At 41.4% G+C, this 17,501-nt stretch overlaps 1 protein-coding gene across 1 annotated transcript in view; it reads left to right on the top strand.

The window, feature by feature from the left end:
* Positions 1-12,209, top strand: part of CWC27 (CWC27 spliceosome associated cyclophilin) — a 126,393-nt gene extending 114,184 nt beyond the window's left edge. The window contains exon 14 of the mRNA XM_009907900.2: positions 11,366-12,209. Within this exon, the coding sequence (XP_009906202.1) occupies positions 11,366-11,528 (163 nt within the window). The 3' untranslated portion in view covers positions 11,529-12,209. The remainder of the gene's footprint in view (positions 1-11,365) is intronic.
* Positions 12,210-17,501: the final 5,292 nt, after the last annotated feature.

Here is a 17,501-nt window from a genome sequence, read left to right as displayed (position 1 = left end):
ATGTAGAATTAAATACTTAATCTGTGAAGTTAACTGCAGTATATATTTGAATTTATAGCAGTTTTCTCATTACTATTCTTAGGATTTTTTTTTATATAAGAAACTTCTATGGACTAACTAGTGGTTTGAATTTAGCTAGACATGAATAGCAAATCCTGTTTCTCTTTTTAAATAGTGAGTCAATAAATTTGAAAAATACAAGATTTTGTGAAAATTTAAAAAAATGGAGGGACAAGTTGTATGATCATTGGGAGAAGAGATGGGGAAGGGGGAAAAATGGAATGTAGAATTGTGGAAACAAGCAGTGAAACAAGAAAGAGTAAAATCTCTTACTGGTAACAATCACAGTAGAAACCCATGACCAGAGATTATTGCAGGAGTCATTGTAAATTTTGTTAAATCAAACCTGGTTTGGCAAACTAGGTTCAAACAGGAACAGTGTATGATATGGTGACAACTTTAAATACCAAGTGCTACAGAAGAGTACCTGTTTTCATAGTCAGTTTAGCGCAGCTCCAATACTGTGAAGTAAAGAGGAAAAACCAGACTCAATGAAGCTCATTTCCTGCATACACTTTTTATTTTTTTTGGTGATAGCAGTGGTTGTGTGAAACAAAGATAATTAAATAAACTAATTGAGATTTGAGACTGTTTCTGTAGCAGTGTTTATACTATGAGACCTCATTGCTATAAAAGTCAGAACCTGATACAAGTCTTTGGGAAGAAAATATTTTTCTTTTCACCATCTGTAAGACAGAGAATCTTGGATCAAGGACTCCTTTGCATGAAAACAGGGGTAATGGGTTCTCTTCCACAAGAGGGAAAACAAAGCTGGTTGGTGAAGTAGGGCAGAGAGAAAACAAGGAACTTGCCTGCAAGCACTGTGTTACACAGACTACTTAGTGATGGCTGCAGCTTTCATTAGAGACATATGCCTGATTCTGGCTGCATTGTGTTTACAAAATTATTTGTACAGCTCTTGGACACTCTTATGCAAGCAGTGGTGACAGAGGCTTATTTCGGTTGTAGCATCTCAATTCTGGAAAAAAATATAAGTGAAAATATTAGATGCTATGTGGTGGGTTGAAATTTATCCCCCTTAAACTACCACAATGCTATTAACTTATTTCATTCTTCAAAATTATCATAATTTTATGAGTTTGACATGCATTTTGCTTTGTTCATTCTCTTGCTTTGATTCAAAAGTTTTGTTTGTTTTCAGTTGTCAATTGGCATTTTGCTTCATTTTATTTACATTTTCAACTGTCTCTTTTTCTTTTATGTTCTTATCCTTTTTTTTTTCTTTTTCACCTTCCTCAATTTATCTTTTGGTCTCTCAACTGTGTCTTGGTATTTCTTACCTATTTCTACTCTTCTTGTGCCACCTGCTACTCTGCTGGAAGTGAAGAGAGTGCCAGTGGGTTCATTCTTCCAGAACAGCCAAAATGAGAGATCCATTTGCTTTTTTGTTGTGGATTCACTCATCTGCTTTCTCTTCTGTTTACATGAGCTACATTTCAATCCACTGCTTATGTGTCATGAGATCGATGGAACTAAAGTGTTACAAAGTTTTCTGTCCTTACAGTTTAATATACATATTTGCAATATTTGAAGGAAAATATTTTGGCAAATAGAATATAATTTAAGGAGACCAGGAGTGGTTGAGTACCTCTGTTTTTCTATTAAATATATGGTTCATTGGTAATAATTGAGAAAAGTAGATAACTTGTTACATGGAAGCAGTGTTGAACTCAGGAACAAATGGTAGTAGTAGTGGTTTTGTATCATATTATCCTTTCTATTTTAAGTCAGCCCGTACAGTGCAAAAAACAGCACTGAATGTCTTGACATGAATACTTAGTCCTGCTTTGTTCATTTTAAGCATCCTGATGAAGAGAACCAGTAATGTTCATAAAACATAGCAATAATTTGCAAGATTCTGGTATAGTAGCATTATAGCAATGTGATTAGTTGCTTACTTAGTTTAATCTCCATTTGCAAGTGGTATGTAATTTTTGCCAGTATTCTGAGTATGGATTTAGATATACTAAGTAGTTAATTTTTAGTAAAATACAGTTCTGCATCTGAAAAGGAAAAAGATGTTTGTAATTTTTTCTTGGTGCCTACTGATTGCAGAAACCAAGGTTATACCACTAACTGCCATGTTTTATGCAGGCACCTCCAAGTTAATCCTGGCTAAAACTACTTAGAAGTTACTGCCTCTCTGCCAAAAGCTTCCTCTTTCATTCAGTTAGTATAAAAATCACTAATGCATGCAGTGCATTTCTAACTGGAGATCCATGCTTCATCACTAGAGCAAAAGTAGTTCACTGACTGCTGATTTGGCTTCTCCCAAAGGGCACTTCTGGAAAGACCAGAACTGTTTTGATACCAGATTTCTTTTTATGCTACACTGAACATGACTGCCACTTGTCAACAGCTGGCGTAAGGTTCAGATCCAGTGCATGTACAATGCATCTCAGAATTAGAGGGACTACTGTGTATCCTATCTTTTCTTGAAAATACTGTCTCACTAGAGTAGTTTGAAAGAACGTGATCTGCCTCCTGAATAAACTAGTTAAGTCTTCCTGGAGAGCAGGTGTAGGTGAGGTTAATTCTTTGATGCACAGCTGGCAAATATGGTATTGCCTATGCTAGACTACAGGACACACAGCTTAATCATACTGTGATAGTTCTTGAATGCTTTTTGTGTAATGAAGTTTTCTTTTTTTGGCTTCAGTTGCAGCCAATATTCTCCCACTTGTTACCTCCTAGAAAGTTATCAAACTCATCACCAAGGTAATATATTAGTTATCACAGCTTAAGGTAGTATGAGCTATTCAGCTACTAACTGTGAAAAAGCAGTCTTGTTTGCTGACTGCTGCAACAATCTTTATCTGAGAATATCTCTGGGCCAGGAGTGTGTCCACATACCTTTTAAATCCGCTGCTGTCACTAAAACTCTCTTAAATTAATTCAGACATTACAGTCAAATATGTTGAGACATTTCATTTTTGGAATATGAAAGAGAGCCAAATACTGAATGGCTCTGAAGGAAAAAATGTGGCTGCTCCCCTATTACATAGGATAGAAGAATGGTTGAACTGTAGGATTCTGTCATCTGGCCAGGGTAAAAATCAACCCTCTCAAGCAATAAATCAAGGCTCAGTTAGCTGCTTCTGATTTGCAGCACTATTGTAAATGAAAGAGGTTAAGAAAATAATTTTATGGTTATTTTTCTTCTAAAAGAAAGTCAACAATGGGCACACCTAGATACTTTAAAACCATAATCATCAGTTTTGGCAAGCTAATTTAATAACACTAATTTTGAGGGCGGGGGGAAAGCCCTCATAGGAAAACTGACAACATTTCATCCTTTAAATTCTGGAAGGGAAAGGGGAAAAAATAATAAGGTGGTTTAAAGTTGTATGTTTTACTCTTTAAAATGGAGTGTCAACAATCGGTAATAAGCAAAAGTTAATAGATTCCTGAAGACCAATGATGAACAGATGAAATTCTCTGCACTGAACCCAAGGGCACATAGAAAGGAAAAGAGCTATAAACCAAAAAAAGGAAAAGCCTCATGCAACCTGTGTTACTGGAATTTCTGTCCTAACTCTGCACTTGGAAAATTATGCAAGTGTAAACTTCTGTTGGAGAAGCTTGAGTAAGATTACTGTAAATTCAAATGATTCATATAGTAGTAATTATCAAATCCTTCCCGTGTTCCTTTAAAAAAGAAAACAAAGTGAAGTGTTTTTGGGAAATAATACTAAGTGTTATTTACCATTTACATAGATGTAAAACAGTTCTACCTGTGAAGATATGTGACTTGTAAAAACTAAGTTTAAGTTCACATCAGGAAAATATTTTTTTATAATCTCCGCTCTGTTTGTTTTGCTTTACCTATGAGATGCTGCCTTTGAAAATGATTCTGGGAATGTGCAAAAGTTTCTTAATATTGGCTTATTTTTAATCACAGCTGGGAATACCTCAGTGGAAAGTTATGAATAGAAGTCAGAGACTATGACTTCTTTCAGCTCTTGGAGAGAAGTAAACATCATTTAGTCTGAATCTAGAGCATCTAACTTGCAGAGTACCTGGGACACAGTATGGTCTGACCTAAAAATGAGATATTTATTTGTTTTTAATTCCTATTTGTCATATTCTTCAAGGGTGCTGTGGCATTCTTTGAAAACCCAAGTTGATGAAATTGCTCAGTGTGACTGTTCTTCTATATACACTCATATAACACTCTCCAAAACCACTCACCAAGGGGGTGAATCAGTCTCTTTTAGGCCTGTATTTTAATTCAGACTAGGATAGTGTGATTTGGTATGTGTTCTTAAAAACATACTCAAATGCTCATCTTTAATAAGTTGGGAGGAATATGACAAATGCAGAAAGCATTTAACTATAATAAATTACTTCAGTCAGTCGTCTGTGAGACAATGTTTTTATAATTAAGCTACAAACATGTAATCATGAGTCACTCTGATGGTACATTATGTGACTTTGAATTGTAGATATGACTGAAAGAAAAAACACTTTTCCTAGTATTGTGCGCAGGATTATAAAATATTGAAGTTTTCTCAAAGGAAATTGCGCTTAAATATTTCACAAAATCACAGAAATGACAGAAACATTCAGGTTGGAAAAGACCCTCAGGATCATCAAGTCCAACTGATAACTCTACACTACAAAGTTCACCCCTAAACCGTATCCCCAAGCACCACATCCAAACACCCTTCAAAGACATCCAGGGTTGGTGACTCAACCTCCTTGGGCAGTCTGTTCCAATGCCTGACCACTCTTTCCATGAAAAGAATTTTCCTAAGGTCCAGTCTAAACATACCCAGTCATAGCTTGAGGTTGTGCCGTCTTGTTCTATAACTAATTACCTGTTGAGAAGAGACTAGCACCAGCCTCTCCACAACATCTTTTCAGGTAATTGTAGAGAGCAATGAGGTCTCCCCTCAGCCTCTTCTTTTCCAAACGAAACAGTCCCAGCTCCTTCAGTCACTCTTCATAAGATTTATTCTCCAGGCCGTTCACCAGCTTTCTTGCTCTCCTCTGCATTCACTCCAGCACCTCCACATCTCTTCTTCATTGAGGTGTCCCAAAACTGGACACAATGCTCGAGGTGTGGCCTCATTAGAGCTGAGTACAAGAGGATAATCACCTCCCTACTCCTGGACACAGCATTTCTAATACAAGCCAGGATGCCATTGGCTTTCTTGGCCACCTGGACACACTGCTTGTGTCCAGTTGCTTGTCCATTAGAACCCCCAGGTCCCTTTCTACCAGACAGCTTCCCAGCCACACTTCCCCAAGCCTGTAGCATTGATTGAGGTTGTTGTGGCCCAACCACAGGACCTGGTATTTGACCGTGTTGAAACTCATCCCATTAATGTTGGTTTGTTCATCCAATCTACCCAAGTCTTTGTAGAGCCTCCCTACCCTCATGCAGATCAACACTCCCACCTGACTTGGTGTCATCTGATGACACATTCTATGTCTTCATCAAGGTTATCAATAAAGATGTTAAACAGAATTGGTCCCAGCACTGAGCCCTGAGGAACACCACTTGTGACCAGCCACCAGCTGTATTTAACTCCATTGACCACCACTCTTTGGGCTCTTTCACAGAATCACAGAATCAGCCAGGTTGGAAAAGACCTGAGAGATCATCAAGTCCAACCTATTACCTAATATCTAACATCTCCTGACAACTAAACCATGACTCCAAGTGCCACATCCAATCCTTTTTTGAACACCTCCAGGGACAGTGACTTTCACCCAGCCAGTGCTATATCCGGCAGAGTGTGTGCTCTTCCAAGTCACGAGCAGCCAATTTATCCATGGGAGTTCCATGAGGAACATTGTCAAAGACTTTTTGAAACTCTTGGTAGAGAATATCCACAGCCTTTCCCTCATCCAGTAGTCAGGTCATCTTGTCACAGGAGAGCAGGGTGGCCAGGCAGTACCTGCTTTCCCCTGGTTGTTCTCTGTATGTTGTGTAATGATGCTTGAGATGCCCTGTTCCATGACCTTACCTGGTGCCAATGCCAGACTGACAGGTCTGCAGTTTCCTGGGTGTCGCCTTTCTTCCCTTCTTGTTATTTCCATAGGACAGGGTAATATGTAGGCATACTGACAATGCTGTACAGTAAGAGATTTATGAAACCCACTTCTCAAGAATCAATTATTATGAAAAGTCTAGATTTTTGTTTGTAAGATTTCTCTAAAGCATTCAGATTCCATATAGTCTATAGATCTGCATTTTGTCTGATTTTTGTAACAGCACTGTATTGTAATATAGAATAGAATAGAATAGAATAGAATAGAATAGAATAGAATAGAATAGAATAGAATAGAATAGAATAGAATAGAATAGAATAGAATAGAATAGAATAGAATAGAATAGATTGGAATAGACCAGCTTGGAATAGACCAGCTTGGAAAAGACCTTCAAGATCATTGAGTCCAATCTATCACCCAACACCATGTAATCAGCTAAACCATGGCACCCAGCACCCCATCCAGTCTTTTCTTAAACACTTCCAGTGATGGTGACTCCACCACCTCCCTAGGCAGCCCATTCCAATGGCCAATCACTCTGTCTGTGGAGAAATTCTTCCTAACATCCAGTCTAAACCTCCCATGGTGCAGCTTGAGACTGTGTCCTCTTGTTCTGGTACTGGCTGCCTGGGAGAAGAGACCAAGCCCCACATGGCTACAACCTCTCTTCAGGTAGTTGTAGACAGCAATAAGGTTTCCCCTGAGCCTCCTCTTCTCCAGGCTAAGCAACACCAGCTCCCTCAGCCTCTCCTCATAGGGCTGGTGCTCCAGACCCCTCACCAGCTTTGTTGCCCTTCTCTGGATATGTACCGGCAAGTCAATATCTTTCCTAAATATCTTTCTGGGGCCCAGAACTGGACACTGGACTCAAGGTGTGGCCTAACCAGTGCTGAGTACAGGGGCACAATGACCTCCCTGCTCCTGCTGGCCAAACTATTCCTGATCCAGGCCAGGATGCCATTGGCCTTGGCCACCTGGACACACTGCTGGATCATGTTAGCCTACTATCAACAAGTACCCCCAGATTCCTTTCTGCCTGGCCACTCTCCAGCCATTCTGACCCCATCCTCTAGCACTGCATAGGGTTGTTGTGGCCAATGTGTAGAACCCGGTACTTGGATGTTTAAATCTCATGCTGTTGGACTGTGCCCATCTGTCAAGGCCCAGCCTGTCAAGATCCCTCTGGTGAGCTCTTCTACACTCTAACTGATCAACACCTGCCCCCAGCTTGGTGTCATCTGCAAACTTACTGATGATGGACTCAATGCCCTCATCCAGATCATCAGTGAAGATATTAAAGAGCATGGGGCCCAGCACTGATCCCTGGGGGGACACCACTAGTGGCTGGCTGACAGCTGGATGTGGCACCATTCACCACCACTCTCTGGGCTTGGCCCTCATCCAGTTCCTAACCCAGTGCAGAGTGGCGTTGTCCAAGCCACAGGCTGATAGCTTGGTCAGGAGTCTGCTGAGCTTGTTCCTATCTCCCTGTCTTGCTTTACGTAAGGAGATTTGCATTACAGCTCTTTTGAAAATGTTAATTCAGGACCTCGTACATGTGGCAGGGGACTGATAAAGCAGTGATTTGTTGGCTACAAAACTTTGATTCTGACTTATGTTTCCTGGGTTTTCTGTCACAGAGACTGTAGAGAAGGAAATCCAGAGGCTGAAATACTTAGTTCATTATAGTTCTTAGTATTTTAGGTTGTCCATCAAAGTCAAAGACATTTTTGCAATTGATTAGTACAGGATCTAAATTTAAGTAATGTTTTTGCCAAGGCATTCTTCTTTGCACTTTATTTTGTTTCATTTTGGTTTTTCAGTTGAGTATACAAACATTATGCTTGTTCTCCAGGTCCATAAATAACAGCTTTACTACAACTGTATATTCAAAAGTTGTGCTAGCTTGTCAGTAAAGATCAATAGTTTTAGAACTGACACCTTGTAAACCATCTTTGGTTTGGTTTTCTTCTCTTTTCTTCCCATCTTTAAGTGGGGTAAATAATTTATCTTTTCTTGTCTTAAAATTGTGTTTGACCAAGCTAAAACTTGCAATTTTTGACTGCTCTGTATTAATTCTCATGTTAGTGACACTTTGTGATGGATTGAGAGAAGGCCTAGCTCTCCCTCCCCCACAGAAAAAAAAACCACAGCTAACTTAGTCGGTGAAGCAAAGCTATATATATAAGCATATATGGAATGCAGGTTATATATATACACAATATATACAGTATTTACAATATATATAGAAATATACAGCAAAGGAAAATAACACAACAAAATTCCCTCCTCCGGACAGAGGAGGGTTCCCCCCCCCATACCCTCTCTCTCCCCCTACCTCCCTTTTTTTCCCAAAAAGGGGTTAGAGAGAGAAAGGCAGGCAGTTATTGAGGAAGAGAGTTCTTATTAGGCTTCAAAGCACATGCAGGGATTAGTTTTGCTTATCTCAAGGTCATTCTGGCTAATTTGCTCAGAAGCAGACAGGCTGGAAAGGCAGAACAGGCTGTAACTCAGAAAAATTCCAACTGCACTAAAACTTATAAGTTGCATTCTACCAATCTACCAATGGAATTTGTTTAGAATATCTGAATGTTTTCATTGTCTTCACCAAAACATTCAGCCAGAGTGTTCCAACACTGTCCTTTTCTTAAAGGCACAGAATCAAACAGTCACACACCTGCTAAAATAAGGCCTTGGTTGATAAATTCTAAGCTTTCTTACACTTCCTAAAGCTAAGAAATTACTTTTTACTTCAGATTATCATAGAATCATATGTATCATCTTCTCTGCAATGAGCAGGGACATCTTCAACTAGATCAGGTTGCTCTGAGTCCTGTCCAACCCGACTTTGAATGTTTCCAGGAAGTGGGAATCTACGGCTTCTCAGGGTAGCCTGCTCCAGTGTTTCAGCATCCTCATGTAAAAAAATTTTTTCCTGTATTTAGTCAGAGTCCACCCTCTTTTAGTTCAAAACCATTACCCCTTGTCCTATCACTACAGGCCCTGCTAAAATGTCAGTCTCCATCTTATGGGCTGCCTTTAAGTATTGAAAGGCCACAATAAGGTCTCCCTGGAAACTTCTCCAGGCTGAACAACCTCAATTTTCTCAGCCTTTCTTTGCAGGATAGGTGCTCCACCTCTGAGCATATTTGTGGCCCTCCTCTGGACCCAATTGTCTCAGTCCAGAGAGGGTAAGAGGCTCAGTCCTTTTGAATATTCCCATGTTACTAAATTAGAGGCACAAACAAGGCCAAAATATCAACAGTGAGGCTATTTATTAACAGAATAAAGTGGATGGATCAGAAGGAGAGAAAGACAAAACAGAGAGAGAGAGAAGAGGGAGAGAGAAGAGGAAAGGAGATATATTACCACCCCCTACTCCCTAAGATGGTTTGGATCTGTGGAGGAAGGGTGCTGCCTTTTTCGGTGTGCTGTCCTCTGCTGGAGTAGGGGAGGAAGAGATCACAGTATCACCAAGGTTGGAAGAGACCTCAGAGATCATTGAGTCCAACCTGTCACCACAGACCTCATGACTAGACCATGGCACCAAGTGCCACATCCAATCCCCTCTTGAACACCTCCAGGGACGGTGACTCCACCACCTCCCTGGGCAGCCCATTCCAAAGACGAATGACTCTTTCAGTGAAGAACTTTCTCCTCATCTGGAGCCTAAACTTCCCCTGGTGCAGCTTGAGACTGTGTCCTCTTGTTCTGGTGCTGGTCGGTAGAGAGAAGAGACCAACCCCTTCCTGGCTACAACCACCTTTTAGGTAGTTGTAGAGGGCAATGAGGTCTCCCCTGAGCCTCCTCTTCTCCAGGCTAAACAATCCCATCTCCCTCAACCTCTCCTCATAGGGCTTGTGCTCAAGGCCTCTCACCAGATCTCCAAGTCCTTCTCTGAGCAGCCTCTTCAGCTCCATGAGTTGCAGCAGGTGGAACTTAGGATATGGAGAGAGGGTTCCTCCTGGTCTGCTTCTTCCAGGTTATGTGGTGATGTGTCTGTCCTTTTCTCTGTTTTCTTTATTTTTCTTCAGAGCAGGCATTGCCCAGGTCTTTTCCTTCTTCTGAGCCAGTATTGCTCAGGTCTTCTATACAGTTTTTCAGGTATGTGTCCAGGGGGTGAAACCACTGTCTGTTTCACCATCATCCCTTTCCGGGATAGCTGACGGGTAGAGGTGATCTTGTCTGTGCACATTCCAGAGAGTCAGTTATCCAGTGGCATCTGCCCAATACACATCAGCTATTGTCTGGGCAAGGAGCAGGGGTGATTTTGTCTGTGTTGGTTCACATCAAGAGAGAAAAGATTTTGTCTTTTACACCAATCTAAGAGGTCACTGTCTTTACTGTGATGAGGACTTCAGAGCTGGATCTGGTACTCCATGTGGTGCCTCACCAGGGCACGGTGAAAGGGGAAAATCATGTCCCTGAACCTGCAGGCCATGCTGCTTTTAATGCAGCCCCACCGACAATTGGCTTTCTGGTCTGTGAGCATTCACTGCTGGCTCAAGTCCAGCTTTTCATCCACCAGTAACCCCATGCCCTTCTGCAGAGAGCTGCTCTCAATCCTTTCATCCTTCCACCTGTATTGATACCTCATGAGATTCACATGGGCCCCCTTCTCCAGCTTGTAATTGGGATGTTTTCACATTGTTGGGGATTTACAGAAATGGGGAAATAGATAATCAGAGGGGAATTCCTAATCAACAGTAGAAATAACAATGGATTGAACAAACTATTAGTTTAGTCTGGTATTCACAGAATTAAAAAGCACGATTTGAACCAAGTTAAGGTAGAGCAGCAGGATATGGATCATTCCCTTTTTAATCTTCTGTGTTCCGACTTCATGCATTTTCCACGCAAATCTTTCTGTCTTTTGTAAAACCATAACACTGAAAGGAAGTCTAGAATGACTAATAGTAAAACTTGAGAAACACTCCCTGTGCCTGGGAAAATTTTTCAGGGCGTTTGGGAAGATCTGTTAAACAGAAAAACATGACAAAGAGAGCTCAGCACATGAAATAAAAATCCAGCAGAGCAAACTCTACCTGTGTTTTTCACCACTTCACAATACTGGTTACCATGTAATATTAGGTTTTGCTAAGAGAAGAGGGGAGCAGGGGGGAAAGAAAAAAGACATAGAACAAAAAAAACCAGCAGAATGTGGATGCTCTTCACTACGCACAAAAAGTAAGTTGAGGTGCTAGAAAGTTGCCATGCATATAAGAAAAATAAAATATAATTTTGCGTTCTTTCACTGACTTGGAGCTATGTTTCATTTTTTTAGGATGTCACATGTACTTCAGTTTGAAGATAGAAGCAGAAAGGTGAAAGATGCAAGCATGCAGGATGAAGACACTTTTGAGATCTATGATCCACGGAATCCTGTAACTAAGAGGAGAAGGGAGGAAAGCAAGAAGATAATGAGAGAAAAAAAGGAAAGGAGATAAAAAGAATGTAAAGCCAGCCAGAGCTGCCTTGCAAAGTGACTGAAGTAGAACACTGGCTCTTTTGCAAGTTGTAGTTCCTAAAAATATCGCTGGATAAGTATAAAAAGGAATCTCTCAGTCTCTCATGCAGTTTTGAACCAGAGCTGTCATCTTAAGTTGTGCAGTCAGGTGCTCTTGGTGCGTTCATTATCCAGCCTCTCTTAAAGTTTTCAGAAATATATATTTAATAAAACAACCAATGTGACTTCTCTGTCTACTTCTAGTATGATACTCACCTTCATTTTTTAGTCAGCATTTGGTAATTAAAAAGCGTTTCAACATGATGAATTTCTCTGAGTAAAGGTGAAATTAAAAGATAGAAACCCCATCTGCAGGCTTTTGAGATTTTCTGAAAGTATAATTTTACTTATTATTCTTTGAAAAGGTTTATGAAAGATTGCAGCAGCACATGCCGCTTTCTTGAAACAAAGTAAGTGTAACTTGGGAATTTGACTATTTTCTCCTTCTTTTGAAATACATAATCCAATAGAGATCCCAGCCTGGGGAGATGGGATAATACACCGTTTGAGGAGTGTTATTTCCTGTCTGCACCAAATGAAGAAAAAGAGAATCTGAATATAGTGTAATGGTTACTTAAAATATTGCAACACCAGAAGCAGCCCTCTGGTAGAATTTTCACTTTAAGCAGCTGGTAATGTACAATTGAATTGTTAATTAGTCCAGTACAGAAATGAAAAAAAAAAAAAAAAAAGTGATTGGCATTGTTAAAAACATTACCCCATTTTTTACTTTTTTTTCTTTTTGTTTTTTCTTTATTTCCATCTAAAAATGAACAGCTTAGGTTTCCACTTTGGAGGCTTCCACAGATTTTCCCACTGAGGTGCTAATATTTTTACAGAAAAATCTAAATTACTTAGAGCAATTCTATGCCACAGAAACACAGACTACCCATATGGGCAACAGCTGAAAAAGAGTGAGCACAACTGAGCAAGATCATTAAAAAGTACCGCCAGAGGAGTGCTTTACTGATGTTGTTTTTAGAACAAGTTTGCTAAGGTATGGTGTCCTTATCAAGCTGCAACTGCCAAGTTTCCTGATAGGGTCTGAGGTGTGAGATACATAAACCCGTGTTGGTGGGTTAGTATGGCCCAAATGTCAGAGGTTAGATTGATACAGAATATTGTTTTAATGCATGTTGCAGCCTTTAAGATAAGAAGAAAACTTGGAGGTGTGATGTGAGATTCTGTATAAAGCTGTCATTATCCTCCTCTTAAGTTGAGTGAATTACACTGTACCATGGTGTAAAGAAATTCAGAGGGATTAAATTTTTAAACCTGGCCATTCCTAAATTAGTGAATCACAGTTTTTTAATCATGAAGTCATTTTTCTGTCTGGCTGCTATTGGCAAAATTAAGAACACCTTAGGTCCCACACTGTTATCACATGTCCCATGTTGGACAAACTCCTTTCTTTGCTTATGGAGAAAAATTTAAACCAAACATTACAGGAAACTAGTGTATCACATTCTGATGGGGACAGAGGAAGGAAGAGTGTGTGTGTGTGTGTTAGTGTGTGTGTGTGCTTGCTGGCAGAGGGAATGGCACAAGGAAAGATGACTCAATCTAGAGGAACCTGTGCATTAATTCCAAGGGATGGCTACTGCCCCTGTAATAATAATAAAACATATTTTTCCTGTTAGCTAAAGTAGGATGCATAAATCAAAGAATGGGCAATTTGACTAATACCTCTTAGAGCTGTATCTTTTTGCCAACTATCTACAGCAGCTCTCTGTGCACATTATTAGGTGATTCCTATTTTTAAGCATTAGAAAAGCACAGGGAGAAAAGATTAAGGCAGGCATTAGGGCTCTGCTCAGAAGAAAGAGGCCTCAAAGAAAGAGGTCTGGACCTTTGTGGCAGGTTGAGAGAGGGCTTAGCTCTCCCTCCTCCACAGAGTAAGAAACCACAGCTAACTCAGTCGAAGAGCAAGCTATATATTTACAAGCATATATGGAAAGCAGGTTATATATGATACAATATATACAGGTATTTACAATATATACACAGAAATACACAGCAAAGACAACACAACAAAAATCCCTCCCCGAGGGAGGGATCCCCTCCTTGGAACCCCCTCTCTCCCCCCCTACCTCCCTTTTTCCCCAAAAAGGGGTTAGAGAAAGGCAAGTTACTAAGGAAAAGAGTTGTTAGTAAGCTTCAAAAGCCCATGCAGGATTAGTGTTTGCTTATCTGAAGGCCAACTCCAGCAGTTCGCAGAAGAAGCAGGCGGGGAGAACAGGCTGAAACCTCCAACTCCCCCAACTCCCAAACCGAACTGAACTGAGGAAAAAAAAAATTTCCAACTGCTTCACAATCTAAAGCTGCATTTTTGTTTATCAACCAATGAAATTCGTTTAGAATATCAGAATGTTTTTGTTCTAGTACCGAAAACATTAGCCAGTGTGTTCCAGCAGTGTTTGTTCTTAAAGGCACAGCCTCAAACGACCACAGTCAACCCCTTTCTAAACAATTTCATTGGCTGTTCGTACTGTCCATCCAATCCAGAACAATATTTACAGTTTGTAAGTCAAGTTCATAGTCCATTCCGGCTATACTCAGGTGTAGATGATTCAGAAGTCAAAAAAAATCCAAAATCAAGAAAATGGAAAACAGTTTGTCTCTCTGCCGACAAAGCAAAGAAAAGGGAAACGGACTCAGGGACTCTCAGTTGACTCAGGGCTTTCAGGGTTCTCAGGGTTCGTGCACCGTAGATTCCTCAAGGATTCTTCCTTTGGACGCGATGTATCTGTACAACATTCTGAAATTAAACTCTGTCAGCTAAAGTTAAATCTCTTTGTGGAATACACTGAATTTCACCATTCTTTTGCATTACCCAATAAGTGTGACCCGGACCTTCTGCTGAAACCACCCCTCGGACAGGTTTAGCCTCTCCTGAGGGCGAAAATACCCAAACAGTTTTACCTAACAGATTCTTTTCTCTAACAACAGGAACTCTATCACCTTCTACTCTCCGTAGCAGATCTGAATGTGCTGGTCCAGCTCAGTTCACTGAACCTCTACTATTCACCAGCCAGGTTGCTTGTGCTAAATGTTTCTCCCAGTTTTTCAAAGATCCACCTCCCATGGCTTTGAGAGTGGTCTTCAACAAACCGTTGTAGCGTTCAATCTTCCCTGCAGCTGATGCATAGTAAGGAATATGGAAAATCCACTCAATACCGTGCTCTTTTGCCCAGCTCTTTACAAGGTTGTTCTTGAAGTGAGTTCCGTTGTCTGACTCAATCCTCTCTGGAGTTCCGTGTCTCCACAGGATCTGTCTCTCCAGACCGAGAATGGTGTTGCTTGCAGTTGCGTGTGGAACTGCATAAGTTTCCAGCCATCCAGTGTTTGCCTCTACCATAGTAAGCACGTACTGCTTACCAGAACGAGAACGTGGTAGAGTGATGTAGTCAATCTGCCAAGCTTCACCATCTGTCACCATACCACAAGGGCTTACTTCGCTTTGCCTGCTTAATAGCAGCACAAATGTCACAGTCATGGATGACTTGGGTGATGGCATCCATGGAAATGTCTATGGATCTGTCACGAGCCCACTGCTATGTTGCATCTCTGCCTTGATGTCCTGATGAATCGTGAGCCCACCGAGCTAAGAACATCTCACCTTGGTGTTTCCAGTCGAGATCAAGTTCAGAGTCCTTGTCTACTTGAGAAACTCTTGCAGCTAGATCTGCCTGATGGTTGTGCTGCTGTTCCTCAGTAGCTTTGCTCTTAGGAATGTGAGCATCAATGTGTCTCACCTTCACTGGAATTCTCTCGATTCGATCAGCAATGTCTTGCCACAGGTCAGCTGCCCAGATGGGTTTTCCTTTCCTCTGCCAGCCATTCTTCCAGTTCTTTAGCCAACCCCATAGAGCATTGGCTACCATCCATGAGTCGGTGTAGAGATAAAGCTTTGGCCATCTCTCACGTTCAGCTACGTCAAGAGCTAGCTGGACAGCTTTTACCTCTGCAAACTGACTGGATTCTCCTTCTCCATCCTTCGCCTCTGCAACTTGGCGTGTTGGACTCCACACTGCAGACTTCCACCTTCGCTTGTTCCCGACGAGACGACAGGAACCGTCTGTGAACAAAGCATATTTCTTTTCATCATCTGAAAGGTCATTGTAAGGAGGAGCTTCCTCAGCACGAGTTACTCTCTCCTCTGGAGGTTTAGCACAGTTGGTATCTTCAGGCCAACTTGAGATCACCTCCACCAGACCAGGTCTTTCAAGATTTCCCATTCAAGCTCTCTGTGTTATCAGAGCCATCCACTTAGACCAGGTAGAATCTGTGGCATGATGTGGTGTGGAACCTTTGCCTTTGAACATCCAATTCAAAACTGGTAATCTGGGAGCTAAGAGAAGTTGTGATTCAGTTCCAATCACTTCAGAAGCTGCTTTCACTCCTTCATAGGCAGCTAGAATCTCTTTCTCTGTTGGAGTGTAATTTGCCTCTGAACCTCTGTAACCTCAACTCCAGAAGTCAAGAGGTCGTCCACGTGTCTCACCTGGAGCTCTTTGCCACAAGCACCAGGTTGGACCATTGTCACCTGCAGCCGTGTACAAAATGTTCTTAACGTCTGGACCGTCTCGGACAGGTCCCAGACTCACTGCTTGAACTACCTCTTGTTTTATCAGGTCAAAGGCTGCTTGTTGTTCAGGTCCCCAGTGGAAACTGTTTCTCTTTCGAGTCACATCATACAGAGGTTTCACAATCTGACTGTATCCAGGAATGTGCAGTCTCCAAAATCCTACTATCCCCAGGAAACGTAGAGTTTCTTGCTTGTTGGTGGGATTTGCCATGGTAGAGACTCTGTTTACCACATCCACTGGAATGTGTCGGCGTCCATCCTGCCACTGCACTCCCAGAAACTGGATCTCTGTGGTAGGACCTTTCACTTTGTCTCTCTTGATGGCAAAACCTGCATTCAGAAGAATGTCCATGATTTTGTTACCTTTCTCAAAGACTTCCTCAGCAGTTTTACCCCAGACGATGATATCATCGATGAACTGGATGTGTTCTGGAGCACCACCTTCCTCCAGAGCATCATGGATCACTGCATGACAGATGCTTGAGCTGTGGATCCAGCCCATTGGCAGTCTGTTGAAAGTGTACTGGATTCCTCTCCAGGTGAAAGCAAACTGAGGCCTGCATTCCTCTGCTATGGGAATAGAGAAGAATGCATTAGCAATGTCTATGGTAGCATACCATTTGGCCTCTTTGGATTCCAGCTCATACTGGAGTTCCATCATGTCTGGTACTGCTGCACTCATAGGTGGTGTTACTTCATTCAGGGCTCGGTAGTCCACTGTCAGATGCTAGTCTCCATTCGGCTTTTGCACAGGCCACACTGGACTGTTGAAAGGTGAATGAGTTTTGCTGATGACTTTCTGACTCTCCAACTGACGAATCAGATTCTGAATGGGCAACAAAGAGTCACGGTTGGTTCTGTATTGTCTGTGATGCACAGTCTGAGAAGCAACCGGCAATTTAATGTCCTGAATCTTGTGTTGTCCCACAACTGCAGATTCATCAGAAAGCTCAGGTCTAGCAGACAGTTTCAGCTTTTGTCCATCAACTTCTACAGAAGCTACTCCAAAAGCCCATTTGTAACCTTTAGGGTCCTTGAAACGCTCTTCTCTCAGAAAATCAATTCCCAAAATGCAAGGTGCATCAGGTCCGGTCACAACTGTATGCTTCTTCCACTGTTTACCAGTTAGACTTATATTAACCTCTACCTTACTTAACTCTTGAGATCCACCAGTGACTCCCAGAATAGTTATGGACTCTGATCCCTGATAATTTGATGGCAATATGGTGCACTGAGCTCCTGTGTCAACCAAGGCCCTGTACTTCTGAAATTGTGAAGTGCCAGGCCACTGGATGTACACATCCCAATAGATTCTGTTATCTCCAT

Source organism: Dryobates pubescens, chromosome Z, assembly GCF_014839835.1.
Source record: "Dryobates pubescens isolate bDryPub1 chromosome Z, bDryPub1.pri, whole genome shotgun sequence".
In the NCBI taxonomy this organism is placed as follows: Eukaryota; Metazoa; Chordata; class Aves; order Piciformes; family Picidae; genus Dryobates; species Dryobates pubescens.
This window is presented reverse-complemented; position numbering and strand designations above follow the sequence as displayed.